At 53.3% G+C, this 27,343-nt stretch overlaps 2 protein-coding genes across 5 annotated transcripts in view; one reads left to right on the top strand and one right to left on the bottom strand.

Annotated features, from left to right (window-relative positions):
* XPO7 (exportin 7) overlaps nt 1-2,219 on the bottom strand; it is a 95,550-nt gene extending 93,331 nt beyond the window's left edge. For both annotated transcript variants that reach the window (XM_047762470.1, XM_047762472.1), the window contains exon 1: nt 2,103-2,219. In XM_047762470.1, coding sequence (XP_047618426.1) covers nt 2,103-2,120 — 18 coding nt within the window. In that variant the 5' untranslated portion in view covers nt 2,121-2,219. The remainder of the gene's footprint in view (nt 1-2,102) is intronic.
* On the top strand, nt 1,619-13,324 carry DOK2 (docking protein 2). 3 transcript variants are annotated; one of them, XM_047762476.1, is made up of 5 exons: nt 1,619-1,662; nt 10,028-10,309; nt 10,522-10,609; nt 11,483-11,667; nt 12,173-13,324. In XM_047762476.1, the coding sequence occupies exons 3-5, from the start codon at nt 10,573-10,575 to the stop codon at nt 12,791-12,793; spliced, it is 843 nt and encodes a 280-aa protein (XP_047618432.1). In that variant the 5' UTR covers nt 1,619-1,662; nt 10,028-10,309; nt 10,522-10,572; the 3' UTR covers nt 12,794-13,324. The 3 variants fall into 3 exon arrangements, with proteins under 3 accessions (XP_047618432.1, XP_047618429.1, XP_047618431.1); XM_047762473.1 differs by lacking the exon at nt 1,619-1,662 and adding an exon at nt 8,499-9,049; XM_047762475.1 differs by lacking the exons at nt 1,619-1,662; nt 10,522-10,609 and having other exon boundaries at nt 10,183-10,309.
* Nucleotides 13,325-27,343: the final 14,019 nt, after the last annotated feature.

Below are 27,343 nucleotides of genomic sequence, written 5' to 3'. Positions count from 1 at the left end.
TGTCTTATCTTTTTCTTGGGCAGTTTTTCTGCTACAATAAAGTACCACGTTGAAGTCTCTGAGTAAACAATACTAGAAGTAATTTAGCGGTCTAAAAAAGAAAAGCAGTATGCTCCATTCTATTTAAAGAGAAAAAATTCTCTCACAAACTTATCCTGCTGTTATAAAGACCACTAATTTAGAGAGTAATACACTACAATTCTCAAGTCAAATAAGACACTGGACTGGATTGTCTTTTGTTTGGAAATGTTAACAAATTCTCACTTTGGTAGATTTTTATTTTGGGGTGGGTGGGAGAAAAACATCACCTTCTGAAAAGTAAGGCAGACCCTCCTTTGAGACAAAAATGCTCTGAAGATTGCTTTGGCCCATCTTGACTTTCCTCTGGTAAGGAATGACAACCTTTCCATTCAAAATGTGGGAGAGATCATATTAAGAGAGACTTGTTTGCAAGAGATAAGACAGAAGTATATTCATAAAAGTACATGGACTTCCTCTTGCCTTCCAAAGCATCATTCAGAACATGGTTCTGAAATGCTTATGGAGACTAATTTTTTTCCCCCAGTAGATAAGAGCATGGAACCCAAAGTCAAAAGCCCTTGATCCACTTTAGCCTTACCCTAAGCAAATCTCATATCAGCTCTGTACTTTGGTTTGTTTCTTCAAAACGACAAATGTAATTCTCGCCTATCTACTCTTTTAGGACAGAAGAATTAAAGAAAAAAAAAATCACATAAGACTCATGCTTCTTAGAAATGGCTGCTATAAAACTCAAGGTGCTATTATTATTATCAGCTTGTAACAACTGTTACTGCTGCTTCTGAATTAGGCCACGATTCTGGCTTTAAAACACAAATCTTGTGGTTTTCCATCTGTGGTTACAATTTTTTGATATAATTCCGTCCTGATAACTTGTACCCCTTGCTCCAAAGATTTACTCTCCTGATCCCTGGCCCGAGAATTTAGTTAGCCCCTTCCCAACCAAAGAAACTGATACAAGTCACTCCACTACAGGTTCTTATAGACATAATGTTGGGAATAAGATCATCCTTTTCACTTGAGGAATGTTAACTACATAGTATGCAAAATAAGGCGACGCTTGTTATTCTACTTTTTACTTCCCCCAACAGAAAACGTGTACGATTACCTTGAAAATCCGAAGGTTTCAGACAGTATCTGTAATAATAACTGTCATAAAAATATCAGAGGAAAAACTTTATCGAGTTTGCAAGAAATAACCCTGACCCCTCCAGCTACTATTCGGTTCAGTATGGGCTGTCTCTTCCTCAGGCCTGTGCCATATCTTTGAAGAAAAGTGGCCTGGGCCCAAAGCACGCCCGGGGCAGCTCCGGAGTCAAATCAGGACCCTCCGGAGCAACGTCGGCACCCAACGTTGCATCTCTCGCTTCAGACACACCCCCTCCACCCCGCGTTTCGGAGGAGGTGTGGGCACTCAACTCCTTCACTGGGGATAGGGGGACCGGAGGGAGGGCGGGCCCGGGCCTGAGCACCCATTTTGGAGGATTGGGGCGCTCGGCCCTGTAGGCTTATACGATCAGGAGTGGGGGGGGTGAAGGGCGCATCTGTGGGAGGAGGAAGGAGGCCGCAGGGGGGGTCTCCAGTCTTTGGGGGCGTGAAGAGGAAGGCGGCGGGAAAGACTCGGTAGGTTTATCAGCGTGAGGTATTCTTTTTGTTATTTGTTTAGGGCTGGCGGGTGTGACGGGGAAGTCCCCCTCCGGAAAGAGTGGGCAAAGGGTCTCCCTCCCTTCCCGGTCTTGGGGGGTACTGAGGACTTGCGGGAGGCCTCCCTCCAGCAGAAAGACAGTCGCTGATAAGCGATGTAGGCTGTGCCCGCCGGGGCGCCGATTCCTGCACCTCCAGCCCCGCGCAAGAAGCATGGGACCGGGTGGGAGGGGATGGAGGAGGCCCCCGGCCCGGGAGGCGGGAAAGGCCCCAGAGCTTCGGGACGGGCGGCGGCTCCAGAGCCCCGAGTGGCGGCGGCGCGGGCCGGGCGAGCCCCGAGCCTTCCCGAGCCCCTTGGGCCCCGTGCGCTCCCACTCCCCACTCTCCGCGGCCGCCCCCTCCCCCGTGGCTCCTCTCACCTGCACATGATCCGCCATTTTGCTCCATTCATGCTCCTCTCCGGCCCCCCTCCCCCCCAGCGCGCACCTCGGCCGGGCCGCCGCCGCCGCCGCCGTCGCCGCTGCGCCTGCGCGCTGGGGGCTCGTCGCGCTGCGCTCGCGGCGTAGCGCCGCCCGGCTGCGCAGGCCCGGGCGGCCGGGGCCGCCGTTGGAGAATGCGCAGCGCCGTTGGGACGGCGTAAAGGCGCCGCAACGTCAGCGGCCCGGAGACGCGGGGGGCGGGTAGAGGAAGGAGCGGACCCGGGGGCGCGAGGGGAGGGGGCCGGGGGGGGAACAAAGCTTTGTTTACATGGTTTTTAAAGGGGCCGTGCTTGCTCCGGCTGGCGGGCAAGCGCTGCCCCGGGAGTTGGAGATGCCTTCGCTCATCAGCTTGGAGAGGGCTCCTGAAGGGGCTGGAACCTGTCCCCGCCCAGACCCCTGCACCTGGCGGATTCCTGTCTTCCCGAGTGTCCTCGAACGTGCCCCCGAACGCCCCTCTCCCTCTGCCGCCGCGCCTCTGCTGTAACACCACACACCCGGGGGGTCTTCCGGTGCGCTGGCCACCTAACCCCCCCCCCCCCATTTAGGACGCCTGCATTATTCTTCGCTTTTCACTGCCTTCGGCGGCCGAAATTGTGTCTTTCTAGCTTTCCGCTCCAGTGGACAGGGGCCATTGCTCTCTGATCCTGGGTTTTACCAGCAACCCGAATCGTGATCTCCTTGTTTTCATTTCTGTCCTTTTTTTGCGGTAAACATTCATGGAAATAGCCGCCAAATAGTGGTGATGTTCATGGAAACATGCAGAAGACATGGTTCTAATCTTCCCTAATAGATTGTTATCTTAACCAGTAGGCTGCCTGCTGAGAGGGGTCGGAAGCTGGGGGAGGTGATAGGGGGAGAGCTAAAGGGGTTTTAGGACCCTTGGGCTCAGTCTGAGTGTGAAAGCCATCCCCTTGGGTCAGATCAGGTCAGGCCCTGCCTGCTGAGGCTAATTCCAGTCTTCCCACTAGGAATGATCTGTATCAGATAATGCCCGTTCCTGTTTTCCACTGAATTCCACTCCGACTTCCAGTCAAGGCCCCCAATTAGATTTTAGCTGGATTCTGAAAAGTATTGGCTGTTTGAAGTTTGTATGGACTAGGAGCCACCACGGGCGACGGAAATGATGATAGTAGTGAATGACATACACTTTCCGTTGTGGATCGAGGGGACGGGTACTCAGCATTCACTTCAATCTTCCTCCTCCTCCGAGTGTGTCTTCCTGATTTAGAGGTAGAACCCCTAAAAACTACATTACCCAGATTTCCTTGCAGCTAGGGTTTTGTATGTAAGTTAGGCTCTGCCAATTAGATTCACTCAGAGAAGACTTGAGGCAGAGCTTTTTTGACTGTTGTTCCTGGCAAGCCTAGACCCTGAGATGTAGGATTTTTCTGGTTTTATTTTCCAGCAACTTTTGAGTGTCCTGTTCTTAGCTCCCTGAGGGTAGAGGGCAGGGGAGGTGGGTCAGGGTCAGGTGCTTCTTTGGTATCTTCTTGGAGTGGAGTTGCAATGGCAGTCTTCCTATCCCCTACTTTCCTGATTGGGTAGAAATAACAGCTCTCTGTGGCCCAGGTCCAAATCCAACCCTCCCCCACACCTGTTTCCCCCATCTCCCCCTTCTCTGTAAATGATACCATCATTTACCCAGTTGCGCAAACTAAAAACCCAGGAGTTAACCTTGATTACCCAGTGTTTCAACAGTCCCCCATATCCAATCCACTGGCAAGTCCTGTAGAATCTCTATCCAGTACATACCCCAGTCTGGCCACACCTCTTCATTGCTGCTGCCAACACCCTCATCCAGATCATCATCACATTTCTCTTCGGCTCAGATCATAGATTCCTGATTAGTTTCCCTGTTTCCTGTCTTGCTCTTTGAGAATCCATTTTCCATATAGCTGCAGAACATCCTTTTAAAATCATAAATCAGATCATTCGTGTCCTTGCTGAAAAATCCTCCAGTGGCCTCCCATTGCATTTAGGATACATTCCAAATCTTGGTGACAGCCCAAGAGCCCACGTGAGGAGCCACTCTGGCTCCCAATGCGCTGGTCCTTCTGCCCTTCTTGCAGCTCTGCACATCCAGTGATTCCTGCCTCAGGGCCTTTGCCCTTGAAGGAACTTCTGCCTGGAATGTTTTTCCCTCAGATCTTTAAGTGGCTGGTGTCCTCTTATCATTGATGTCTTAGTTCAGGTATTATCTCCTCAAAGAAGCTTTTCTCACGGCTCTATTGAAAGTTGTCCCCTGACCCCATCAGTGTCATACTTAGAGTGCTGATCACTGTATGTCCTAAAGTATTTAGTTATATACTTTTTCCTTTCCTTGTCTGGGTCTCCAACAGGAAGGGAATCACAGTGAAAACAGGACTTCAATGTGTCTTTTTTTTTTTTTTTGCAATTTACTATATGCCACATTAGTCTACTTTATTTTAATTTCAGTTAGTAAATTTCTTAACTCTAGGGTTTCCTTTTTTTTTTTTTTGTCTCTTTAGGGCCGCACCCATGATGCAGCATATAGAGATTCCCAGGCTAGGAGTCTAATTGGAGTTGTAGCCACTGCAACACCAGATCCCAGCTGTGTCTGCAACCTACACTACAGCTCACGGCAACGCCGGATCCTTCACCCACTGAGCAAAGCCAGGGATCGAACCTGCCACCTCATGGTTCCTAATCAGATTTGTTTCCACGTGCCACTATGGGAACTCCTTCAATATGTCTTGTTTCCGCTCTGTCCCCCCCACCTCTGCTCAGATAAGTGCTCAGAAAAAGACTGAGTTAATTAACTTTTCCCCATCTCAGTCTCATTCTAGGGTGTGTTTGGGGCTCTTAGAACATAAAGTGTTTGAAGTGTTATGCCAATGCTAAGTAGCATAATTACTATGCTAATAATTGGGTTCCCTCTTTCCTTAGTACTGGGAGAGGTGATATATAAATGGTGAGGACTAGGAATGAAACTCTGGTGGTGTCCTTCCTCCCCCACAGTCAGGCAACAACTTGGGTGGGAGGAGGCCAGGATGGAATCTTTCACGAACGCCATTCACTTACTTCTGTGCCTGGGAGTTCCCGATGCAGCTCAGCGGTAACAAACCCGACTAATCCAGAAGGACACAGGTTCGATCCCTGGCCTCGCTCAGTGGGTTAAGGATCCGGCATTGCCGTAAGCTGTGGTGTAGGTTGCAGATGCAGCTCAGATCTGGCATGGCTGTGGCTGTGGCTGTGGCTGGCAGCTGTAGCTCCGATTCGATCCTTAACCTGGGAACTTCCAGATACCACGGGTGCCACCCTAAAAAAAACAAAAAACAAACAAAAAACATTTATTTCTGTGCCTGGTCCTCCATCCCTCTCAGATCCACACCAGCTCCCAGCCCGGTCAATGCCTGCCTACCAGTGGTGTGCCCAGAGCTACCCCTTGGGCAGCTGTCCCCACCTAGTCATTGGGGGGGTGGGTACCTCATGGCCAAGCCTATCCAGGGAATCGCAATCGCTTCAGCTCCTTCTTTTCTTGCCCCCAAACACTAGCTCAGAAACCCTTTTGTATTAAGAATTTAGTTGTTAATCTCTGGTGAGACTAGTAACAAAAAGTTGCAAAATTCCCGGAGTCTCCCGATCCGAGTTCTCAACTCCTGCTGTGAGAAACCATTGTAAAGGAAAGGACCCTAATGGCTCATATTGATGCACAAATGAGAAGCCACGGGGCACCTCCTCCCCCACCTGTGCCTCAGTGTAAACCCCTGAGACCTTTTCCTTTATGCTGCTTTCTCTTGCTATTATTGGTACCTGGGTAACTTACTATCCTCTGGTTCTCTGCCCTTCTGGTGTGTCTTGGAGCTATGTCTTCTGGGTTTGCCTGGCTCACAGGGTTTGCCTGCAGCCAAGCAGAACGTCCTGAGGTTAGTACTTCCACTGTAGGATTCCCACAAATCCTGCCAGGAAAAGTGGGTGTTGCTCCGAGTTCGCTCCTGTTGCTGACCCCAGCCACAGGAAGAGAACGTTTCTGGCTACCACAGGCAAGGGATGGCTAGCGGGTGTCTGAAACACCTGGGGCTCAGCCCTCCAGGTTTATTAACAGTTCCCAAGTGATCTGGCATGCTCGGGTGCCCCCCTGTGGTTCTGAGTGGAAAGTGTCCAGCTTACCGTCTGGGAAGGCGACCAGAGTGGTAGGGAGGAGCATCCTGTTTTCTTGCTACTCAGAGACAGGTCTGGTCCACTCGCCAGCAACATCAGCATCACAGGTCGCAGTCTAGACCTGCTGCATCAGAATCTGCACTTTTAACAATATCTGCACATTAAAGTTTGAAAGGCACTTCTCTGGCAGTCCCCAGGATGGCCCAGAACGCCCTTTTCTTCTCTTTTGTTGCTGCTCCCGCAGCAATATGGAAGGGATTGAATCTAAGCTACAGCCATGACCTACACCACAGCTGTGGCAACACCAGATCCTTAACCGACTGTGCCATGCTGGGGATAAAACCCACACTGCCAGAGACAATGGTGAGCCTTAACCCTCTTTGCCACAGTGGGAACTCCAAAGCCCTTTTCATCTTCCTCTGTAAGGAGATGCTGAGTCGGCCCGCAAACCATGCAGCTCCCATGTGATGTTGTCTCTCCTTCAGGACGAGAAAAATGAAATAGGCCATCCATTTCCATACTCCTAACCACTTCCCAAGGAGTTTTTCCCACACCAGCATCCCTGGCTACCCATTGGTCTCTGAATCCACCTGATCAAATCCAGGCAGCAGCGCTGAGTGCCGAGGGCTTTACGTGACTCTGCCCTCTGCTCCCAGAGCTCATGACATTGGTCTCTTAGAGCTGTTTTGGTAAAGCTCATGGCATGTACGGCAGAGGCCTGAGCAGTGCACTCCTCTGGTTTCCTTCCCAAGGCAACTGAACCCCCACGGTAAAGGAAACAGCTTGTTTACATAAGCACCCATTATGGGGTTACCCCAGAGTGCTGGTCTAATTCTCTGGTTCCCCCAACATTTTGGCACCATGCCTCCATCATTGCTTCTCTAAACCATCTGGCTCTAAGTTAAATATTCTTTGGGGAGCTTAGATTTCTCCAAAGCAGTGTATCTCCTTGCATGAAATGTGGATTCCACTTAGGGGTGAGCAATAAGAAGATCGTCAAATTCAAGATCAGATACCCTGCTATGACCTCAGGAGGGTCTCAAACAGGTGTGTTTATACCTGCCCTTCCTTCTTCCAGGGATAGATAGTGTGCCTGGTGCCCGAAACCTGTAGTAACTATAAGGCACTTTTGATAACTATGGAGCTTTTTTTCTTTTTTTTTTTTGTCTTTTTGCTATTTCCTGGGCCGCTCCCGCAGCATATGGAGGTTCCCAGGCTAGGGGTCAAATCAGAGCTGTAGCCACCAACCTACGCCAGAGCCACAGCAAAACGTGGGATCCGAGCCGCATCTGCAACCTACACCACAGCTCACGGCAACACCGGATCCTTAACCCACTGAGCAAGGGCAGGGACCGAACCCGCAACCTCATGGTTCCTAGTCGGATTCGTTAACCACTGCGCCACGACGGGAAGTCCTTTTTCTTTTCTTTTTTTTTTTAAATATAAGTATAAGAGGTTACTGTTTTAACCTCGAAAGATAATCTCCAATTGACTGGAACTCATTTTTTTTTTTTTTGTCTTTTTAGGGCCATACCCACAACATATGGAAGTTCCCAGACTAGGGGTCGAATTGGAGCTGCAACTGCCAGCCTACACCACAGCTACAGTGACATGGGATCCAAGCTGTGTCTGTGACCTACACTGCAGCTGGAGATAACTCTGGATCCTTACCACACTGAGTGAGGCCAGGGATCGAATCCAAATCCTCATAGATATTAGTTGGGTTCTAAACTTGCTGAGCCACAACGGGAACTCTGGAACTCAGTTGTCTTTATAATGCTCACAAAAGCTGAAAAGACGGTGAACTCCAGCAGTTGAGATATGCTTGGAGCATAGCGTGTGGGAATGTTCATGTTTCTATAATCTCATGGAGGTAGTGTACGTGTGTGTCACCATGGTGGGGGCAGGGAGTGCTCCCCACAGAGTGAAACCATTGCAGCAGAGTGTGTGAAAGTGGTGAGGTGATTGTGTCCACGGTGCTGGTGTGCTCAGCTCCTCCTGAGTTGAGAGACCTGAGTTCCGGTTTGGTGGCCTTGGACCTGTCCCTCAGACCTTCCTGAACCTCAGTGTCCTCATATTTATTTATTTATTTGTTTGTTTATTTATTTATTTATTGGCCATGTCCCTGGCATGTGGAAGTTCCTGGGGCCAGGGTTTGAACTCATACCACGGCAGTGACAATGACAGGTCCTTAACCCACTGAGCCACCAGGGAACTTCACGTTTCCTCATTTTTAAATGAGGGAGTTGGGTTGATTTCTATGGTTCTGACCTTGTTTTGTCATGCTAAGCATTCAGCTTGGGGGTGGGGGGGCTTGGTGACTGGTTTTATTGTCAAATTTCTTCTGGGTCTCTGTTCCAGTGGGTCAGCCACTCTGTGATGGTGACTCTCCATGCCAGGTTCTGTACCTGAGTTGTTGCTCACTGAAGCAATGGAATTTGGCTTTTTGGAAATGCTGTCTTACTCACTGAAAAATGCAGGAAGCTTAAGTGTGAAACTCACTCATCAAAAAGAAAACACACACACACACAGCAAGAAACCACAGGGCCTATCAGCTTGTCGTCATCAAGCAGACTAGAATAGTGCAGAATACTCTAGGCAGAGAGGAAATGAACTTGAGAGAAGGGGGAACATAGGGCAGTGAGGAGAGAAAGAGGGCGGGAGTGGAAGGAGCGCTGAGGCTCAGGGCCGGGGATGGTGGGAGGATGGAGGACGTGGTGAAGCAGGGCTTCCTGTACCTTCAGCAGCAGCAGACTTTCGGGAAGGTAGGAAGAGCTGGACTGGGCTGGGCTGGGGCTGGGCCGAGAGGCTGGGGCTTCGCTAGACTCTCCCGGGGAGGAGAGGAGACCCTGGAATGTTCCAGAACCCTTATGAGATGCCAGGGACTGTGCCATCAACCGCCTCAGGCCCAGAGCACAAGCTTGAGAGGGCTCTTTCCTCAGCAGCTGCTGACCTCCCTGACCAGGCCCCCAGACTCTGCTCTTGCTGACGGCTGCTGACCCGGGGTGGGGGTGGGGAGGAGTGGGGGGAGGGGCTCTGACTCTGTTTCTTGCCTTTCCTGCCCTGTGGCAACTTCTCACCAGGGCACCTTGGGAGGGGATGGAGGGAATGGCAGAGGGGATCGTTTGGGATTGCAGTGGGAGTTCCTTCCTTTTTTTCTGCCCCAGTGGGGTGCGTTTGGCCTGTGAGCTTGAGCTTGGTCTCTGGGAGCCAGGGCCCCGTGGTGTCCTGGTTCCTTTCCCTTCCTTGGCCTCCTTGAATGAGGAAGTGCTCCTTCCTTCAGCTGACCCACCCCAGGGCTCCTCTCCGTCCGTCTGTCTCTCTCATGGCCTGACTTGTCAGGGGATGGGGCGGGAGGGTTCGGGAGGGTCAGCTGACGTTCCTGGGGACAGGGCCTTCCATGAGGCCTCACACAGAACCAGAATGACGGGCCCCAGTCTGGGCCATCCTTCTGGGCCTCAGGACACACAGGCTTTCTGCCTGGTGACTCGGATCCCCTGGGTTGGGCCTGCCGGGCCTCCCTGCAGTCTGCCTCCACGGGGCTCTCCACTGTGCCTTTTCTGCCTTTAGCATCTTCTCCGCTGTCCTCACAGGCCTCCTTCTGGGTTGCTTGGGGGTGGATCTCCAATGCTTCCTAATTCCCAAGGCCTCCATTAGGCTCCCTGCCTCCTTGGGTCTCCGTCTCCCTTGGGGCCTCCTCTCCCCTCTGGTCACCGTCTCTCCATCTCCCCATCTGGGGGCAGAAATGGCGCCGGTTCGGGGCTGTGCTGTACGGAGGGTCAGGCTGCGCCCTGGCCCGGCTGGAGCTCCAGGAGGGCCCGGAGAAGCCTCGCCGGGGAGAGCCCCCCCGGAGGGTCATCCGTCTCAGTGACTGCCTGCGGGTGGCTGAGGCTGGTGGGGAGGCCAGCAGCCCCCGGGACACCAGCGCCTTCTTCCTGGAGACCACAGAGCGCCTGTACCTGCTGGCGGCCCCAACCACAGAGCGTGGCGACTGGATACAGGCCATCTGCCTCCTGGCCTTCCCGGTGAGTCGTCCAGGGCTGCAGAAAGGCGTGGGGGCACTTGATGCTTGCTCTGGGCCGGTGTTGGAAGGGCCAAGGTCAAGATGCTGGGGTGGGGGAGGAGGCATCCCGAGTCAGAATACAGGGTAGCTGGCTGAGTGTGTTTTGAAAGAAAGCTGGGCCAGAGGTAGGGCTTGGGGTTGGTGATGGTAGTGAGCCTTGGGTTTCCTCCCCAGGGCCCGAGGAAGGAGCTGTTAGGCCGGGAGGGAAAGGGCAGCCGGCCCCGCATGGAGGAGAATGAACTGTACAGCAGCACGACCACAGGTGAGGTGGGGGGCTGCCTCTTTTCTGTGGGTGCTCTCCCCAGGGCGTGCTGGGGAGGCCGTGCAGGCTGGCTGACTGCCAGCGGAGTCTTCCTGCCTTGTGGTTGCCCCTGACCCTGGCCAGCCCCCTTATCAGCATCGCTTCCGGCCTGGCCCGTGGTGGGGGAGGCTGGCCAGCACGCATGTCAGCTCTTCACCTGCAGTCCGCTCCCTCGTGTCCAGGCCCTGCTGCTGGGAAAGGGCCCAGCCGGAGGGTCCGGGTGAAGGTGCTGCTCTTGAACTCTCCCTTGTGGGCACTGAGCAATTGACTGTAAAAAGAATGGTTTTCTTCCTGTGGATTAAGGTGTCCTGGGACAAGGGAGCTTTTGGCTGACAAGGCAGTCCCCCTCCTGCCCTCTGGATGGGTGTGTGTGGAGAGCAGGTGGACTGGACTGGGGGCTGGGGAGACATCCGGGCTCCTGGCCTCGGAGGGCACCTGATGGCATCGGTAGGAGGAGGGTGGGCCGAGGGCTGGGCGGGCAGGGTTGGCTGCACCTGCAGCCGTGACTGCAGGGATTGGGGAGGCGGCTGGGTGGGGGCAGAGATGAGATGGAGGAGACAAGGCTTTGGCTCTGGCGACAGGGGCCGGAAGGAAGTGGCACGAGGTCAGGGTGCATGTGGCTAGGGTGTGATGTCTCCTGGGGGGGAAGGGTGGAGGTACCTGGTATTTTGGGGAGTATGACCTGGCACAGAGCAGCACAGCTTTTGGGACCTTGGCTGCAGGGTCCTGGGGATATGGGTCATACCTTTCCTGGAAAGCTGGCGCGCTATTTAGAGCAGGGCAGAGGTGAGACAGGCCAGCCGTTTCCCATTAACTGCTCCCCCTCCTCCCCAGCGGTCCCCTGCAAGGAGTTTGCTGTGACCATGAGGCCTACAGAAGCCAGTGAGAGGTGCCGGCTCTGGGGATCCTATACCCTGCGGACTGGGGAGAGCGCCCTGGAGCTGTGGGGTGGTCCTGAGCCAGGCACCCAGCTGTATGAATGGCCCTACAGGTTCCTGCGGCGCTTTGGGCGGGACAAGGTGAGCCGGGGCTGTGAGGGGCAGGTTTAAGACATACTGAGCTCTGAGAGCAAGGAAACTATCAAGGAAGGGGCGAAGGGGCCCTCAAGGGAGGAGAGCATGGGAGGAGGAAGAGAAGATAGAGGCCGGCAGAGGAAAAGCAGCCCAGCTCTGGGGGCTGGAGGACAGAAGCAGGGCAGGGGAGATGGTGGTGGAGGAGGGTGAGAAGGAAAGCAGAGGTTACAGGGTGGGTAGTGGCTGGCCTCGTGCGGCACAAACTGGATGCCAAGCTTCATGCTCAGATGGATGGGAGGGGAAAGGAGGGAAGATGAGAGAGAGCTTCACTTGTAAGAAAAACAGGGAGGGAAGGGGGGAGGGGGAGCAGCTGGAGGCGGGGGTGGGGCAGGGGGGTAGGCAGTTTCTGGGGAGGGGGTAGTTGGAGGTGATAGGTTTGTGGCTGGGAGCTTGGTCCGGGAGCAGCGGCCCTGCAGTGGCCAGGCAGTCATCTTCTTTCTCCTCCACCCAGGTAACGTTTTCCTTTGAGGCTGGCCGCCGCTGTGTCTCAGGGGAGGGCAACTTTGAATTTGAAACTCGGCAAGGCAATGAGATCTTCCTAGCCCTGGAAGAGGCCATCTCTGCCCAGAAAAACGCCGCCCCTCCTGGGCCCCAAAGCCAGCCCGTCCCGGTCCCCACAGTGTTGCCCCGGCCAGAGAGCCCCTACTCCCGACCCGCCGACTCACTGCCACCACCCTCGCCCACCATCCCGGTGCCCACCCCGCGGCAACGGGGCCCAGAGGGGGAGTACGCGGTACCCTTCGATGCAGTGGCACGTAACCTGGGCAAGAGCTTGAGAGGCATCCTGCCCGGCCCCCGGCAGCTCCCGGTTGACCCTCTGTATGACAGCATCGAGGAGCACCCGCCCCTGAGACCTGACCACATATACGATGAACCCGAGGGCGTGGCCTCCCTGTCCTTGTATGACAGCCCGAAGGAGCCCCGGGGTGAGGCCTGGAAGAGGCAGGCCACAGCCGACAGGGACCGCAGCGGCCTCCAGCATGTCTACGAGTCAGGGCAGGACTTTTCTGCCTCTGGCTGGCCACAGGGAACGGAGTATGACAATGTCGTACTTAAGAAAGGCCCCAAATGATGGGAGGGCCGGCGAGTTGTGGACCCTATGGGATGCCAGCGCTGAAGCCACCCTGTGCACACAGGCCAGGGTTAGAGCTGGGAAAAGGAGCCTGAGGAGTAAGCGGGCATCCCCTTCCAGCTTCTGCTGGTGACCCCTGCTGGCCGCCGCCTCCCAGGACCCTCTGGCTGCTCCTTCCAGAACCCTGGGCTTGGCTGCCTTCGTCTCTTCTGAGGAGTTGCCCCTCGCAGGGCCTGCCTCGTGAGTCACCATCCCAAAGCAGGAAGAGTGCCCCGAAGAGACCGACCCTCCTACTCCTTTCTACTTCCTCTTCTCCACTCCCCACCCCCCGAGCCTAAATGGAACCTTCAGCATTTAGGGCCGAGGACAAAAAGATGTCAGCAAATTGCCCTGGTTCCTTGGCTTGTGCAGGCTGCCTGTCTGCTGATGTCCCCTTCAGAGGACAGCCGTGGCTCCAGGCACGCAGGAGGATGGCTGCAGCTTTCTGTAGCTTTTGGACTTCTTTGTGGCATTAAACGTTTCTGAAACATTTCTATGTGGCATGAGTGTGTGAGGCAGGGCTGGGACAGGCACAGGCCTGTGGGGGGTGACTGTTCCGATTGGCCACCACTGACACCCCCTCTCCCAGCAGCAAGGCCATCTCTGAGCCTAGGCTGGGTCCCCAGATCTGTCCAGCGAGGTGGAGGTCTGCAGAAGCCAGGGCACCCTGGGACAGATGGTCAAGCATCTTTAACCCTTTGCTAGGGAAGCGTCAACCCCAGAAGAGTAGCACGGGAGCCGTGTGTCTGTGTGTCTGCGTGTACCTGGACTGGAAGATAAGCAAGAGTTGCCTGTTATTGAGCCTTGTGTGCTAGAAATGGGACTAACCCCACTCAAACGCCTGCCTTCCGGAGACTTGCCCTCTTGATCTGTAAGAGGAGGAGGTTCTTCCATGAAGGCACTGAGAACCCTTCCTGCTCTGAACCTTCCTTGTTTCCCATTTTCCCATAGGTCAGGCTCTGCACTTCCTCCTCTCAGCAAAACCTGCTTCCACGGGAAGGGATGTCAGTGCGTTTCTGCTACTGGCCAACTCAGCCAGTATTATGGGGCACTGTTGGGAAGGCTCTAGTCTGCCCTGGCCTCACGCTGCTTCAAGGCCAGAGCAGGTGAGATGAGGGCACAGATGTCAGTCACAAAAGGGGGCCATAACAGCGATGGGAGGAAATGGCTGTTCATCGGGGGACTGAGAAAGGCTTCCTATCAAAGGTGGCATGTAAGGTGGACCTTCCTGGGTGAGAAGGGATGTATGAAGAGCATCCCGGGTGGAAGGACATGAGTGGAGGTGTGGAGGGAGGTGCCTGCCCGTACACTCAGGAAAGAGTTCTACATTCAGAGCAGAGGGAGCACAGGGCAGTCTAGTTGGGAAGGCTGATTCCAACCACGTGGAAGAATTGGTACCTAATTAAAGGGGAAGAAGAAATGCAGGATTTTGAGCAGAGAGTCCCACAAGAGCTGTGCGCTAGAGCAATAACCACAACATCCCTTGCAAAATGGACTGGGGGCAAAGTGGGCTGAATTGGGAGGGGAAATTGAGAAAGACTGGCGAGTCACATGCCCTTGATAGGGCCTGCAGATAGATCGTGGAGTCCTGTTGGATGGGGAACACAGCGAAACAGGGTTTCAAGAGAGATACAGGTTTGGGGAAGACGGTGAGTTTCGTTTCTGACGAAGGAGGCTAAGATGGCTTCACTCTTCCCAACTAGAGGAGCCCCAGAAGCAGCAGCTGGAAAGAGGCTCCAGGGCTTGGGAAGGAAACAAGCTAGAGACCTAAGGGCCACCTGGCCTCCTTGTGGGTTGTGATGGAGTTTTATCACACTTTATCCATGTCTTTACCCCTTGTTAAAGGAATTTGAGGCAGTGGGCTAGACAATCAGGCTGGAGACAGAGGGAGAAGCCTTCCAGGAACCCTGAAACCTTGTCTGTGCCAAAGGTTATCCCTGCTGCCCTGATCCAATCCCAGCCTCAGGATACACCCAGAGGCAGCCAGTCCTAAGGTCTCAAATGGGGTCAGTGGTTGTCCTCTGCAGACTCCTAGTGGGAGTTGAGGGTGGGGCTCTCCGGCAGCAATGCCGCCTTTCCCATTTCCCCGAAAGCGCTTGAGGTGGCCATCCCAGCTCAGCCCGGCAGGGGGCAGTGTTAGCCTGTGGAAAGGGCCACTGGGGGCTTAGCCACTGCCAGGGTGGGGGCTTGGTCAAAGGAAACTTCAAGATGGATTGTCCAAAAGAATGGGGGGAAATTTGAGGAACCTGCAGGTTAGAGCTTGCCCTTCAGATCCTCAGAGCCCTGCTTGGAGACGTGCAAACCCTGCCTCTGAGAAGTGTGGGACCCTAAGCTGAAAACTGCCTTTTCCTTGGCCTCTCTCCTCCCCACTGAGATCTGGGGACTTTGCAGTTCTGCTGAAGCTTGATTTGCTGGAAAGAGGAAGTGATAAACCGGGCTCTGGGGAAAGGTGGGGTGAGGGCCGGTTGGGGCAGAGGAGGGGAGCGTTTTTTTTTGGGGGGGGGGGAAGTGGGCGGGGCCATGGCAGTCCTGAGGATGCTGACCAAGCCGGCAAGGTCTGTCTCAGAAGATGTGGCCGGGTGGGTGGATCTTACTGCCGAGAACATCCTCAACTACAAGGTCCCTGGCAGACATGTGCATTTCTTAGTTTCAGGCCAAGGACCAGCCCCACCTGGAGCTGGGGGGCCAGGGGCCAGTTGCGTGGAACCTGCAGGCAGAGCAGTGAGGCAGGGAAGGGTTCATGCAGGCATGAGCCTGGGATGAATCTCCACAAACAGAAACATGGAGGTGAAGCCCTTCTCAAAGTGGTTTTTTGGCAGCCTGTTATCAAGGGGCAAATTCATAGATGAGGAAATACACCTGATCTTGAAGAGGACAGGGCAATGTAAGCAAGAGACAGCTCTACCAAGAAAGGGTCTCTTGGAGTTCCCATTGTGGCTCATTGGGTTAGGAATCCAACTAGTATCCATGGGGACGCACTTTCGTTCCCTAGCCTCACTCAGTGGGTTAAGGATCCAGCGTTGCCATGAGCTGTGTTGTAGGTCGCAGACGAATCTCTGATCTGGCGTTGCTGTGGCTGTGGTGTAGGCCGGCAGTTGCAGCTCTGATTTGACCCCTGGCCTGGGGTCTACTACCTGGCAGCTGTCCATACCACAAGATGCTCTGCTGTGACAAGGGCACTTAGAGACTGCTTTTATCTGCTAATTACTATGCAGAAGTGGCATCAGGGCAGGTAAGAACAGCATCATGACTGGTGCCCAGCATAGAGATATGCACACAGATGGGTGTAACTGTGTGCGCACGCACACAAGCATGCTTATCATGCTTCCTCTTTCCTCTCTCGCCTCCCTTTGTATTTTCTTTTTTCCAGAGTGTAGGAGTGGTGTGTGTGTGTGTGTGTGTGTGTGTGTGTTGGGCTGTGGTCCAGCCCACCAGTCTGCTCTCAGGCTGTGGAGGGGGCAGCCAGGGCCCCCTTGTGGGTTCCCACCTTGGACCTTCAGAATAAACCAAGACCCAGATTGCCTGGGCCTCTCTGCTCGCTCAGGCTCCTCCCTGAAGGCTGCACTCAAGCTGTTGCTGCCACCACCTTTCAGCCATGATGCTAACCAGCCTCCTGCCTCCTGCCTCGTGGGCGCTGATTCAATTAGCCAAGGTGCCCACCTCCTGCCAGGGCCATTTATAAAATCAGCAGGGGCAGCTGGCGATCTCAGGGAGGGTGGAGCTGGGAAGCAAGGCAGGAAGGGGAAGGCAGAGGAATGAGAGGGTCTGAGAGGGGGTGTCTCATCTGATTAGGCATCGGGCTGGTGGGCGGGGCTGGACATCACTTCCCTGCTTCTCTCCTCAGCTCCCAGGCCCATCTGATCCTGGCCAGAGAGGAGCAGGGCCCTCCCTCTCCAGGCTCTGGCCAGGCCCGCCTCTCTCCTGCTTGCTCCCTCCCACCTCCAGAACCCTTTTTTTGTTTGTTTGTTTGTTTTTTGCCTTTTAGGGCCATATGGAAGTTCCCAGGCTAGGGGTCTAATCAGAGCCATAGCTGCCAGCCCACACCACAGCCACAGCAATGCCGGATCCAAGCCGCGTCTGCAACCTACACCACAGCTCTCGGCGACGCCGGATCCTTAACCCACTGAATGAGGCCAGGGATCGAACCTACATTCTCATAGATCCTAGTCAGGTTCATTAACTGCTGAGCCATGACGGGAACTCCCAGAGCCTTCCTCTTGACACCAGCTCTAACATCTCTGGGCCAGAGGTGGCTGGTGGATTCAGGAGGGAGCACTGGGTTCTGAAAGATTTGTTGGGGAGCCAGAGTCCCAGAACTGGGTTAAGCAATTCTGGGACCTGTACCCCAGGACCTGACCAGCCTTGGGCTTTCAGGTATCTGATCAGAGAGGGCTGGGGGGTACCTGAGGTTTTCCTGAAGGGGGCAACAGTGTTTGGGTAATAATAATATTTTTGAGTTTACACTTTGTTCCCTGGTTTATAAACTGCCCCAGGGCCAGCTGTGTAGAGTTGATTAGGCACATTGACTAGGCCTATCTGCCTTCAAATTCCCGCTCGGCTACTTGCTGGCTGTGTGTCTTTCGGCGTCTGCTCTGTGCATCTGTTTCCACATCTGTAAAATGGAGATAATGATAATATGTGTCTCAGAGGCTTGTTGTGAAAACTGAGTGAATCAACGCACAGCTCCTAAAACCATGCAAGGACCACAGAGCTCTGTGTTACCCGCGACCTCATTTTACTTCCCATGGGCTCTGCCAGGCGGGCAGAGAGAGACATCCGTTTCACAAGGCAGAGAATAAAGACACAAAGAGGGTCCCTTAGCTTTGGGGTGCACTTAGGCTTGGTGGACGTGGGAGGACCTGGTTGGAACTTTGATTGGAAGGAAGAAAACCGGAAGAGCCTTTGAGGGGAAGGGAGCAGCATCAAAGGCTTTGCAGCCCCTGGCTGGGTGGCTCCTGGTCGGGGACACCTGGGCAGAGCAGGGCTTGCCTCTGTATTACACCCAGAAATGGGAGAGCTTGGGAGGGAAGCTGCTTCTAGACTAGAAGGCCTTTGGCTTGAGGCAGAGCCAGGGAGCAGAAGCCACAGGGGAGATTCCTTCCTTTCATCTGAGCTGCTGCACCCCCTCGTGGCCCTGCAGCTGGCATGTCTTGGAGGGCTTCTGCCCAATAGAGCACCTGGTGGTTCACTTGGCACAGCCTGCCATCAACACACACTCTGGGGGACTTTGCCCTGCAGCAGCAGGAGGAGGCTGGGCCGGAGGTGGGCAAGATGGAGGTTCAGTATCCTTCCTGCTAGACTGAAATGTGCCCAGGGCAAGATTCATTCTCTTTTTTCCTCTCTTGTCTTTTTAGGGCCACACCCACGGCATATGGAGGTTCCCAGGCTAGGGGCCCAATCAGAGCTGCAGCTGCCAGCCTACGCAACAGCCGTAGCAACGCCGGATCCGAGCTGTGTCTGTGACCTACACCACAGCTCACAGCAACGCCAGATTCTTAACCCATGAGCAAGGCCAGGGATCAAACCCGCGTCCTCATGGATGCCAATTGGGTTTGCTAACTGCTGAGCCACGACGGGAACTCCCCAAGATTCATTCTTAACCTAATTCATCCTTGTGCCCCCAGCATTGAACGCACTGCCCAGCACAAGGTCAGCGCAGGTAGCTAGTTCAGGATGGAAAGAATAAATGAATCCTGCTTTACCTGGGGGTGGGATGGACACAGGTGCACCCTAGCTGGAATGATTTGTGGAGCCCTGGGGGCGGGGGAATCTTCCCATCCAGAGATATGTCACCTATGGACATACTCCAGGAATCCCATTTTTGGCATTTTGGATCCAATGTCCCTCCTCCCCCAAGCCAGCCTTTCTAAAAATGCAAATGTCCTGGGGTGGGTCCTCACCAGAACCACTAACTATCCTGGGAGAGGGTGAGTGTGAAAGGGCCGGCCTGGGGCTGGAGGCAGAGGTCCCTGTGGAGGCTGGCAGGAGGGCTGAAGGTAAGAGGGCCTGACCTGAGTCTGAAGTCAAGGTTGGTCGGTGCCACGTGGAAACCTGGCAGCCAAGCCTGCAGGTGCGGGAGATGCAGGCAGGGCCTTGGTGTGGGGCACCGCTTCTCGGCAGACCCAGCTCTGCATGGAACCATGGGTTGGCAAGTTTCCCCCTATTGATGGCTGCCTGTCTTCCCGTTCCCCTGCCACCCCAACCCTGCACTGCAGCCCTACTCCTCTACAACCAGGGCCCTTGGGTGCCCGGCCCCGGGGGGTGGTGGGATGGCTGCTGAGAAACCCCTCCCCGCCAACATTTCGAGGAGCAGAAAGAGCCCAAAGGGGGCCTTGGCCATCCTCTCTCCTTGAGTCCTCATCCTCCACTTAAAGAAACAGAGGCCAAGTTAATTTTTTAATCCCTCTCAGATGTATTTACATTTCATTAGAATTTGTTTACAGTGGTCGTGTGCTTAATCCGCAGGAACAAATCATTAATGTTGACACTCGCAACATCCACAGGGGGGTCAATTTTTAGCCTTTTAGGTGGATGGGGAGGGACAAAGGAGGAGGGGACACCGGATTCCCCTCCTCTACTATCTCTGAGCAAGGCGTTCTTCCCTTCTCCAATGTCACCATGGCAAGTCCCCCAGCAAATGCCCAGGGGTATGAGCCAGAGGCCCAGGTTAATGAAGGGCAGCCTAGACGGAGGCTGTTCATTTTCTGCTGGCTACCTCCCTGATCCACATGGGGAGGAGGTGATGTGGTCCTAACTCCTTCCCTGCTTTCCTCTAACAACTAGCCCTCCCCCTCCAAGTCCCTGGCCCAGGTTATCCTGGACCGTGATCTCCTGGGGCAGCTTTCTTGCCCAGACAACTCCAAAGCAAGGTGCAGCAGCCGGCTCCTGTTTCTACCTGTACACGAGAATGATTGGTCCATGAGCGTGTATGAGGTAGGGCAGGGGAGAGCACAATGGTGAGGGGATGAGGGGTGGAGAGGCAAGTGGGCTGACTGGGAAGCTGTGGACACAAGAAAGAATGAACTGAGGTGGTGACTGGGTGAGCAACCAGAGGTTCCAGTGGGATTGGGGGAGCTTCAGGGAAAGCAGCTGTGATAAGGCCATCTGCCAGGTCACAGAGGAGGGAGACGCCTCAGGAAGGTGCAGCTCTTGACAAGCCTAGTGATTGCCAGGTTCCAGTGCTGCCAGGTGGCCTGGGTAGTTGGTGTGTTCAAACCTGGGGTTATACCTGAGGAGCAGTGAGAAAAAGCCTGGTTTTCTCAAAGACTGTTGGATGAGAGGGAGAGGGGACCTGGCTGGCTCTGGGGTGGGAGGTGGTGCTGGGTGGGACGTTTCAGGGGTCAGAGGAGCACGGTGGGTCAGGGTAGGCTCGGCTGGAGAGTGGAGGCATGGAGCATGCCGCAGGCTTGGGTGGGCAAAGGCCCGGGAGAAGAGGGATGAACCTGCAGGAAGTAAGCACAGGTACTCAGGGCCAGGCATCCAGTGTCTGGGACCTGCAGAGCCAGGGGGAAGAACTGAGCCGCCAAGCCCAGTCTGAGCCCAAGGCAGAGACTGGGCCACCTTCCTGTGGGGCATTCAGACCTTCGGGCTTTGTCAGACTCTGACAGCCAACGACCTGTGCCCTCCTGGTCCTGCCTTGCAGTTCGGCTGGCCCAGCACAGGATCCCTCTCTAGACGAAAAATAGAGCTGCCTCCTAAAAAAAAGAAAAGTAAAGAAAGAAAGGAAGGAAGGAAGAGGGTTCAATCCCTGGCCTCACTCAGTGGGTTAAGGATCCGGTGTTGCCGTGAGCTGTGGTGTAGGCCAGTGGCTGCAACTCCGATTGGACCCCTAGCGTGGGAACCTCCATATGCTGAGAGTGCAGTGCAAAAAAAAAAAAAAAGCAAAAGAAAGAAAGAAAAAGTCCTTTTGATTCCTCTGATGGTGAAGGCAACAAGGCCAGCAGTGGTGTGGAGGGCTGTGTTTGTTCGGCAGCGTTGTGCCCTGAACTTCCATATGGCCATGGAGAAGGACAACATGGGACACCAGATAGAGCACTGAGCTAGGAGCTCTAATCCCTGCTCTGCCACTAAGTGGCTGTGGGCTGTAGGGTGCTGGGCAAGTCTCTTCCCCTCTCTGGGTTTATTCTGCCATCTGCAAAATGATACCACTGGGTTAGAAGGCCTTCAAATTCCCCTTAACTCTACAGTCCTTTGTTTTGGGGAAATTGCCAGGACAGCAAAGAAAGTAGAAATGACTTTAGTGAAAGGAAGTGTGGAAAATATGGCTTCAAACTCTTTTCTATTTTGCTTTTTAGGGCTGAACCCGTGGCATATGGAGGTTCCCAGGCTAGGGGTTGAATCAAAGCTACAGCTGTTGGTCTACACCACAGCCACAGCAACGCAGGATCTGAGCCACATCTGTGACCTACACCACAGCTCACAGCAACACTGGATCCTTAACCCACTGAGTGGGGCCAGGGATTGATTTGTTTCCGCTGCGCCACAATGGGAACTCCTTCAGAGTCTTAATTTAAACATTTATTGGCGCCCACTGTTGGGATTCAGCAGTGTCCAGAGAACCGGTGGGATGGGTCCCATGCCAGGAAGGATGGAGGAGCTTCCTGAGAGAGGACGCACCCCATAGAAGGACAGGCATTGTAGGATCTCTGCGCATGGTTGTGCAGGTTGAGAAATGAACAACTCTAGGGGACACCATTCATAATGAGGGCTCGGGTGAGCCTGACATGCTTGTTCAAGGAATAAAGCACAAGTTGTCGGAGAGCTAGGGTGTTTTGAGGACTGTACAGTATCTAACACGCCATCATGTACGACGGCACAGGTTGTGAACTGCACAAGTACAGGGAGCACTGTGCACATAGACCACGGTGGAGCCATGTCTGGGTATCTATCTCTAGGACTTGTCTCTTAGCATCCCCTCTTTCACTTGGAGCACTGACTGCACATTTGGGCATTTCTGTAGAGAAGGCTGAGGCAGAGAAGAAGGGAAGGGGAGAATTTCCTTGCTTTGCTGCAGGTTGCCAAGCAGTTAGCATATCCAAGGGCTCAGCCCTTTTTTTTTTTTTTTTTTTTTTCTCCATTTACATCATGGTTGGACCTGGAGGGTACTGTGTTTAGTAAAATAAGTCAGACAGGGAAAGACAAATACTGTATGTTATCAGTTATACATGAAGTCTAAAAAAAATGAAACAAATGAATATAACACATCAGACTTACAGATGTAGAGAAAAACTAGTGGTACCAGTTGGGAGAGGGAAGAGAAGAGAGGCAAGAAGAGGGAAAAAAAGGTACAAACTCCTATGTATAAAATAGATCATGTAGAGTCCTGTTGTGGCTCAGGGGTAAGAACCCAACATAGTATCACTAGGATAAAACATATCCATAGTATCCTGGCCTTACTCAGTGGGTTAAGGATCCGGCATTGCTCCAAGCTGTGGTGTATGTTGTAGACGAGGCTCAGATCTGGCGTTGCTGTGGCTGTGGTGTAGGCTGGCAGCTGTAGCTCAGATTCAACCCCTACCTAGCGTGGAAACTTCCATATGCTGCAGGTGCAGCCCCCCCCCCAAAAAAAAGATAAGCTGCAAGGATGCAGGATTTCTTGTGTACAGCACAGGGAATACAGCCAACATTTTATAACTTTAAATGGAGTATAATGTATAAAAGTATTGAATTACTGTGTTGTACACCTGAAACTAATACAATGTTGTAAATCAACCATACTTCAATTGTTAAAAAGCACGGAAGCAGTAGGCATGGTGGTCTCAGGGGAGTGGCATCAGTGTGGGAAGAGAGAGCTGGCATCTGGAGACAGCCAAAAACACCTGGACTGGGGTCCTTCATTAGCAAATGCCTGCAAGCGGCTGTAAAACCCCACTTCCCCTTCCCTGCCACCTCCTCTTCCCATGCTCCCAGCTGGACGGACCCTCATTCAGATACCAGGAACACCTGTCTCCAAGTTCAAACCATCCCTGACTGGACCCCTTCCCTGCTCCTTGTAGCTGTCTTCCCAGCTGCTTCTTTTTTTTTTGTCTTTTTAGTGTTGCACCCACAGCATATGGAGGTTCCAAAGCGAGGGGTCGAAATGGAGCTACTGCTTCAGGCCTACGCCACAGCCACAGCAATGCCACGTCTGCAACCTACACCACAGCTCACGGCAACGCTGGATCCTTAACTCACTGAGTGAGGCCAGGGATTGAACCCGAAACCTCATGGTTCCTAGTCAGAGGATTCGTTTCTGCTGCGCCTTGACAGGAACTCCCCAGCTTCTTTTAGGCACAGGCCTGGTCCTCTTCATTCCTTTCACAAAGAAAATCATGAGAGGAAGGCCACAGGTTTTGTTTAGGGAAGTCACAATCCCAGCTGTGGATACCTCTTTGTCACTGTAGATCATGTTGTCTCTCACATGTGGGTTTAGGTGCTGCCTGGGGGGGTGTGGTGACCACGGCCCCTCTCCTGGGCACAGGGCATCCTACATTCTCTGTTCCTCTCCAGGCAGTGAGTGTTGTTTGTATTTGACAGATGAAGGAACTGAAGTTCAGACCTGACACTTGATCACTTGTTTCAGGTCACTGGGCTCCTATGTGGCCGCACTGGACCCAGCCAAGCCCTCTGTAACGTGCCAGAGCACCCTGCATGGCGGGGTGGCTCCAGGCACCTGCTGCCAACGCTACTCACTATAGTCCCTGCAGGAAAGTCACCCCTTTGTGGCATGAAGATTTCCAAGAGGCAGAGTGCAAAGTGAACTAGGTCTTGGACTTGCCCCTGAAAACCGTGCTACCTTCGGCAAGTCACTTCACTTCTCTTGGCCTCGGTTCTCTAGTCTGTAAGACAGGGTTAATGAGGAGTTCCCCTTTGTGGCTCAGTGGGATAAAAAGCTGACTAGTATCCATAAGGACCTGGGTTCGATCCCTGGCCTCGCACAGTGGGTTAAGGATCTGCCATTGCTGTGAGCTGTGGTGTAGGTGGCAGACGTGGCTTGAATCTGGCGATTCTGCGGCTGTGGTGTAGGCCAGCTGCTGTAGCTCTGATTCGACCCCTGGCCTGAGAACTTTCATATGTCACAGGTGCGGCCCTAAAAAGAAAAAAAAAAGATAGGGTTAATAACACCCATCAACTTCATGGATCAGGGTGTTGGGCAGCTTAAATAAGATCACCAGGAGGTGAGTGGGAATCGTGTGCCTCTGGTCAGTTCCTAAATCATTATCATCTTCCAGGGTCCCCTGTGGCAGGTGGGGTTGAGAGGGTGTACTTCTACTTCTTCTTTTTTTTTAATTTGAGCCATTTGGATGTTCCCAGGCTAGGGGTCAAATTGGAGCTGCAGCTGCCAGCCATAGCCACAGCCACACCAGACCAGACCTGTGGCCCACGCCATAGCTTACAGCAATGCTGGATCCTGAACCCACTGAACGAGGCCAGGGATCAAACCCACAACCTCAGGGATACTAGTTGGGTTCTTAACCCACTGAGCCACAATGGGGGTATTGCTCTGTCTGGACATTGTCACATTCTGAATGTCCCTGGCTTGTCATTGCTGGCATCTCTGGGCACCCTTAGGTCACTGCTGGTTTGGTCTTCAGGGCCTCCTTCTGCCCCCAGAAAGCAGGGCTGTAGGAGGGGCAGCCCTGTTAAACCATCAGCTTCTCCTCCAGGAGGTCTGGACCTGGGATGGGTCCCTATTCGGAGCACCCCGGGAGAGGTGATCAGATTGGCTCAGCTGGCTGGGGTCCCCGGATGGGGAAGTTCAGGCTCCAGCTAGCAGGAAACTTCCTAAGTGAAGCCACATCCTGAAGGACTCCTTCTGTTTTCAGGGGTCCTTCCAGGCTCTGAATTGGCTCCTCTAAAGCAGCCCTAGCCCTAGCCAGATCAGAGCTGATGGGAGCTCTGATGGGGCAGGTGACAGTGAGCCGAGACATGGGATGTTCTTCTCCATGGGGCCCAAGCACATGCTTTGCACACTTGAGATGCTCAGTACAGAGGGCTTCCTTGATCAGCTCACTGACCCTGCTCTCTGTAGGGGCTCCTGCTTCAGCCATAATCATCTGGCCTTTGCTGCAGGGGCTGTGCCCACAGCGCCAGCTGCTAGCTCTTCTGGGCACCTGAGGGTCCTGGCCTAGTAACACTTAGCTGAAGTGCCAAGGAGTCTGGCCTGGTTGGGAATCGCTGCTCTAGACAGCCATGCTCCCCTGCGCTCCAACCCAAGGCCCTGGAAGGAGGGACAAAGCCAAAAATGAGGTCTGATGCTTGCTCTCCACTATCTCCCCCTAGTAATTCACCCATTATTGTTTCATTGCATTTGCTCATGAAAGATTTTCTCATTTCTAAAGACCTCCCTTATAAAATGCAACTACCTCTATAAAGTGGTCATGCCCTAAGTTCATTATCAAGGAAAACTTTATTATTTTAGCAGGAAATTGATGAGAGCCAGAAATTTGGTCTGAATAGAGGCATCCCTCTCTCTCTCTCTCTCTCTCGTGTGTGTGTTTGGGTTGAGGGTAGTAGATGTATTTTTTCTAATTACTTTTTTATTTTATTTAATGATTTTTATTTTTTCCTTTATAGTTGGCTTACAGTATTCTGTCAATTTTCTACTGTACAGCAAAGTGACCCAGTCACACACACACACACACACACACATTCTTTTTCTCACATTATCCTCCATCACAAGTGACCAGACATAGTTCCTGGTGCTATACAGCAGGATCTCATTGTTTATCCATTCCAAAGGCAATAGTTTGCATCTATTAACCCCAGATTCCCAGTCCATCCCACTCCCTTCCCTCCCCCTTGACAACTACAAGTCTATTCTCCAGGTCATGATTTTCTTTTCTGTGGAAAGGTTCATTTGTGCTGTATATTAGATTTCAGATATAAGTAATATCATATGGTATACGTCTTTCTCTTCCTGACTTATTTCACTTAGTATGAGAGTCTCTAGTTCCATCCATGTTGCTGCAAATGGCATTATTTTGTTATTTTTTATGGCTGAGTAGTATTCCATACCACATCTTCTTAATCCATTCATCTGTCGATGGATACTTAGGTTGTTATTTTTCTATTCACTCAAATACTGATTAAGCACTGGTGAAGGGCCAGTGTTCTTGGTCCCTGGGGATGCACAGTGACCGAAAGAAGAAAATATTTGCCCTTGTGGAGTTGACATTCTTTAGGGGGAAGAAGGACAATAAACAAACAAAAATAAAGAAAATTTATGAGGTATCAGATGCTCTGGGGAAGAATAAGACAGGGGAGGAAGCAAGAGCACCGATGGAGGAGGAACAAACCTCCTGGTGGGGGGCGTGGCTGTGAGGGAAGGACTAGCTTCTCTGCCTCTGCCTGTGCAGGGTCTAGAAGAGGCTCATGCTCTCAGGGAGGTGCAAGGGCCCTGGGAACTGCCTCTGTTAGTGCCCATCTCCTCCTCCACCCAACGCCCCAAGAGCCCCAGAGCTCTTGGGTCCCAGTAGAGGGGATGGTGGGGAGCCAGCCTCCTGACAACAACAGCTGGAAATGTTCCCTGAGCTGGAAGGAGGGAGCATATAGAGCTGGGAAACTCTGGACCAGCCAAGATTAGTGAGGAATATGATGCTTGCTCACCCGGCATGGCTCATTACCCAGCCCTAATCTGGGCCATTTCTCTCTTTTTTCACACCAAGATTTGGAGGGAGCAGTGCAGCTGTATGGAGTTGATAGCCATCACTCTGCTGTGGAAAGTCCAAGGCTTGGGATGGTGTTGTGGGGGGAGGAGAGGGTGTGTGTCGCGGGAGAGGTGGTCGAGTGTCCCTTCCTCCCGCATTCCATCACTTCCCCATAGAGCTTCCTCTTCAGTTAAGAGGGTAGAGAAGAAAACGACAAATTCTTGCCTCAAGGAGGCCGGGGGGATGGGCAGATACTCATGACTAATTGCTCAGGGGGCCTAGAGACACAGTACTGGAGTGCAGGAACCCGAGGAAGAGGGCATCACGGAAAGCTTCCTGGGGGAGGTGATGCAGCGGGAGCGCCCTATACTGGGGAGGAGAAAAGAGCGTTCCAGGCCGAGAGCAGGAGAGTTTGGCCACTGGATAGAAGGCACCACGAGTGCAGTGAATGAAGGAAGACGTGACTCAGAACCGAAAGGACCACCTCTCAAGAAAGGACCCTGAAGAAGTCACCCTGGGTCCGAGAGGCAGGGCTGGAAGAAGGCCCTGAGCGGGCAGCTCGGTTCAACACCGGCAGACGCAAAGGGATCAAGGGACATGCCATAGCGTCGGGGAGAGACCATCAAATGAGGCCTAGAGGGGTGAGAAGGCTTCCCAAGGCCCACAGCTATTTGCGGGGGGAGGGGTGGAGGGTTCCTTTCCTGGGACGCTCCTCCAGCGCACTGGCCCCGCAGCTGCAGTAAAAGAGCAACAGCAGCCCTCGCTAACGGAGGCTCTGTGCCAGGCGTCGTTTTAAGGGTTTCCTATGGCTTAACTCACCCTTCTGCACAAAGCCCCTTGAGGCAGGGGCCATGGTTGCTGCAGATGAGGAGCCAGAGCCCTA

This window comes from Phacochoerus africanus, chromosome 15 (assembly GCF_016906955.1).
Source record: "Phacochoerus africanus isolate WHEZ1 chromosome 15, ROS_Pafr_v1, whole genome shotgun sequence".
NCBI classification, from domain to species: Eukaryota; Metazoa; Chordata; class Mammalia; order Artiodactyla; family Suidae; genus Phacochoerus; species Phacochoerus africanus.
The sequence above is the reverse complement of the archived record's forward strand: the minus strand, read 5'-3'. Positions and strand labels throughout refer to the sequence as shown.

What these genes read in the sequence shown, in the direction of transcription:
- DOK2 (XM_047762473.1), top strand. Translation starts at nt 8,990, where the DNA reads ATGGAGGACGTGGTGAAGCAGGGCTTCCTGTACCTTCAGCAGCAGCAG. An exon ending in AGCAGCAGACTTTCGGGAAG is followed by an intron (nt 9,050 to 10,027) that starts GTAGGAAGAGCT and finishes ATCTGGGGGCAG; the next exon opens with AAATGGCGCCGGTTCGGGGC. An exon ending in GTACAGCAGCACGACCACAG is followed by an intron (nt 10,610 to 11,482) that starts GTGAGGTGGGGG and finishes CCTCCTCCCCAG; the next exon opens with CGGTCCCCTGCAAGGAGTTT.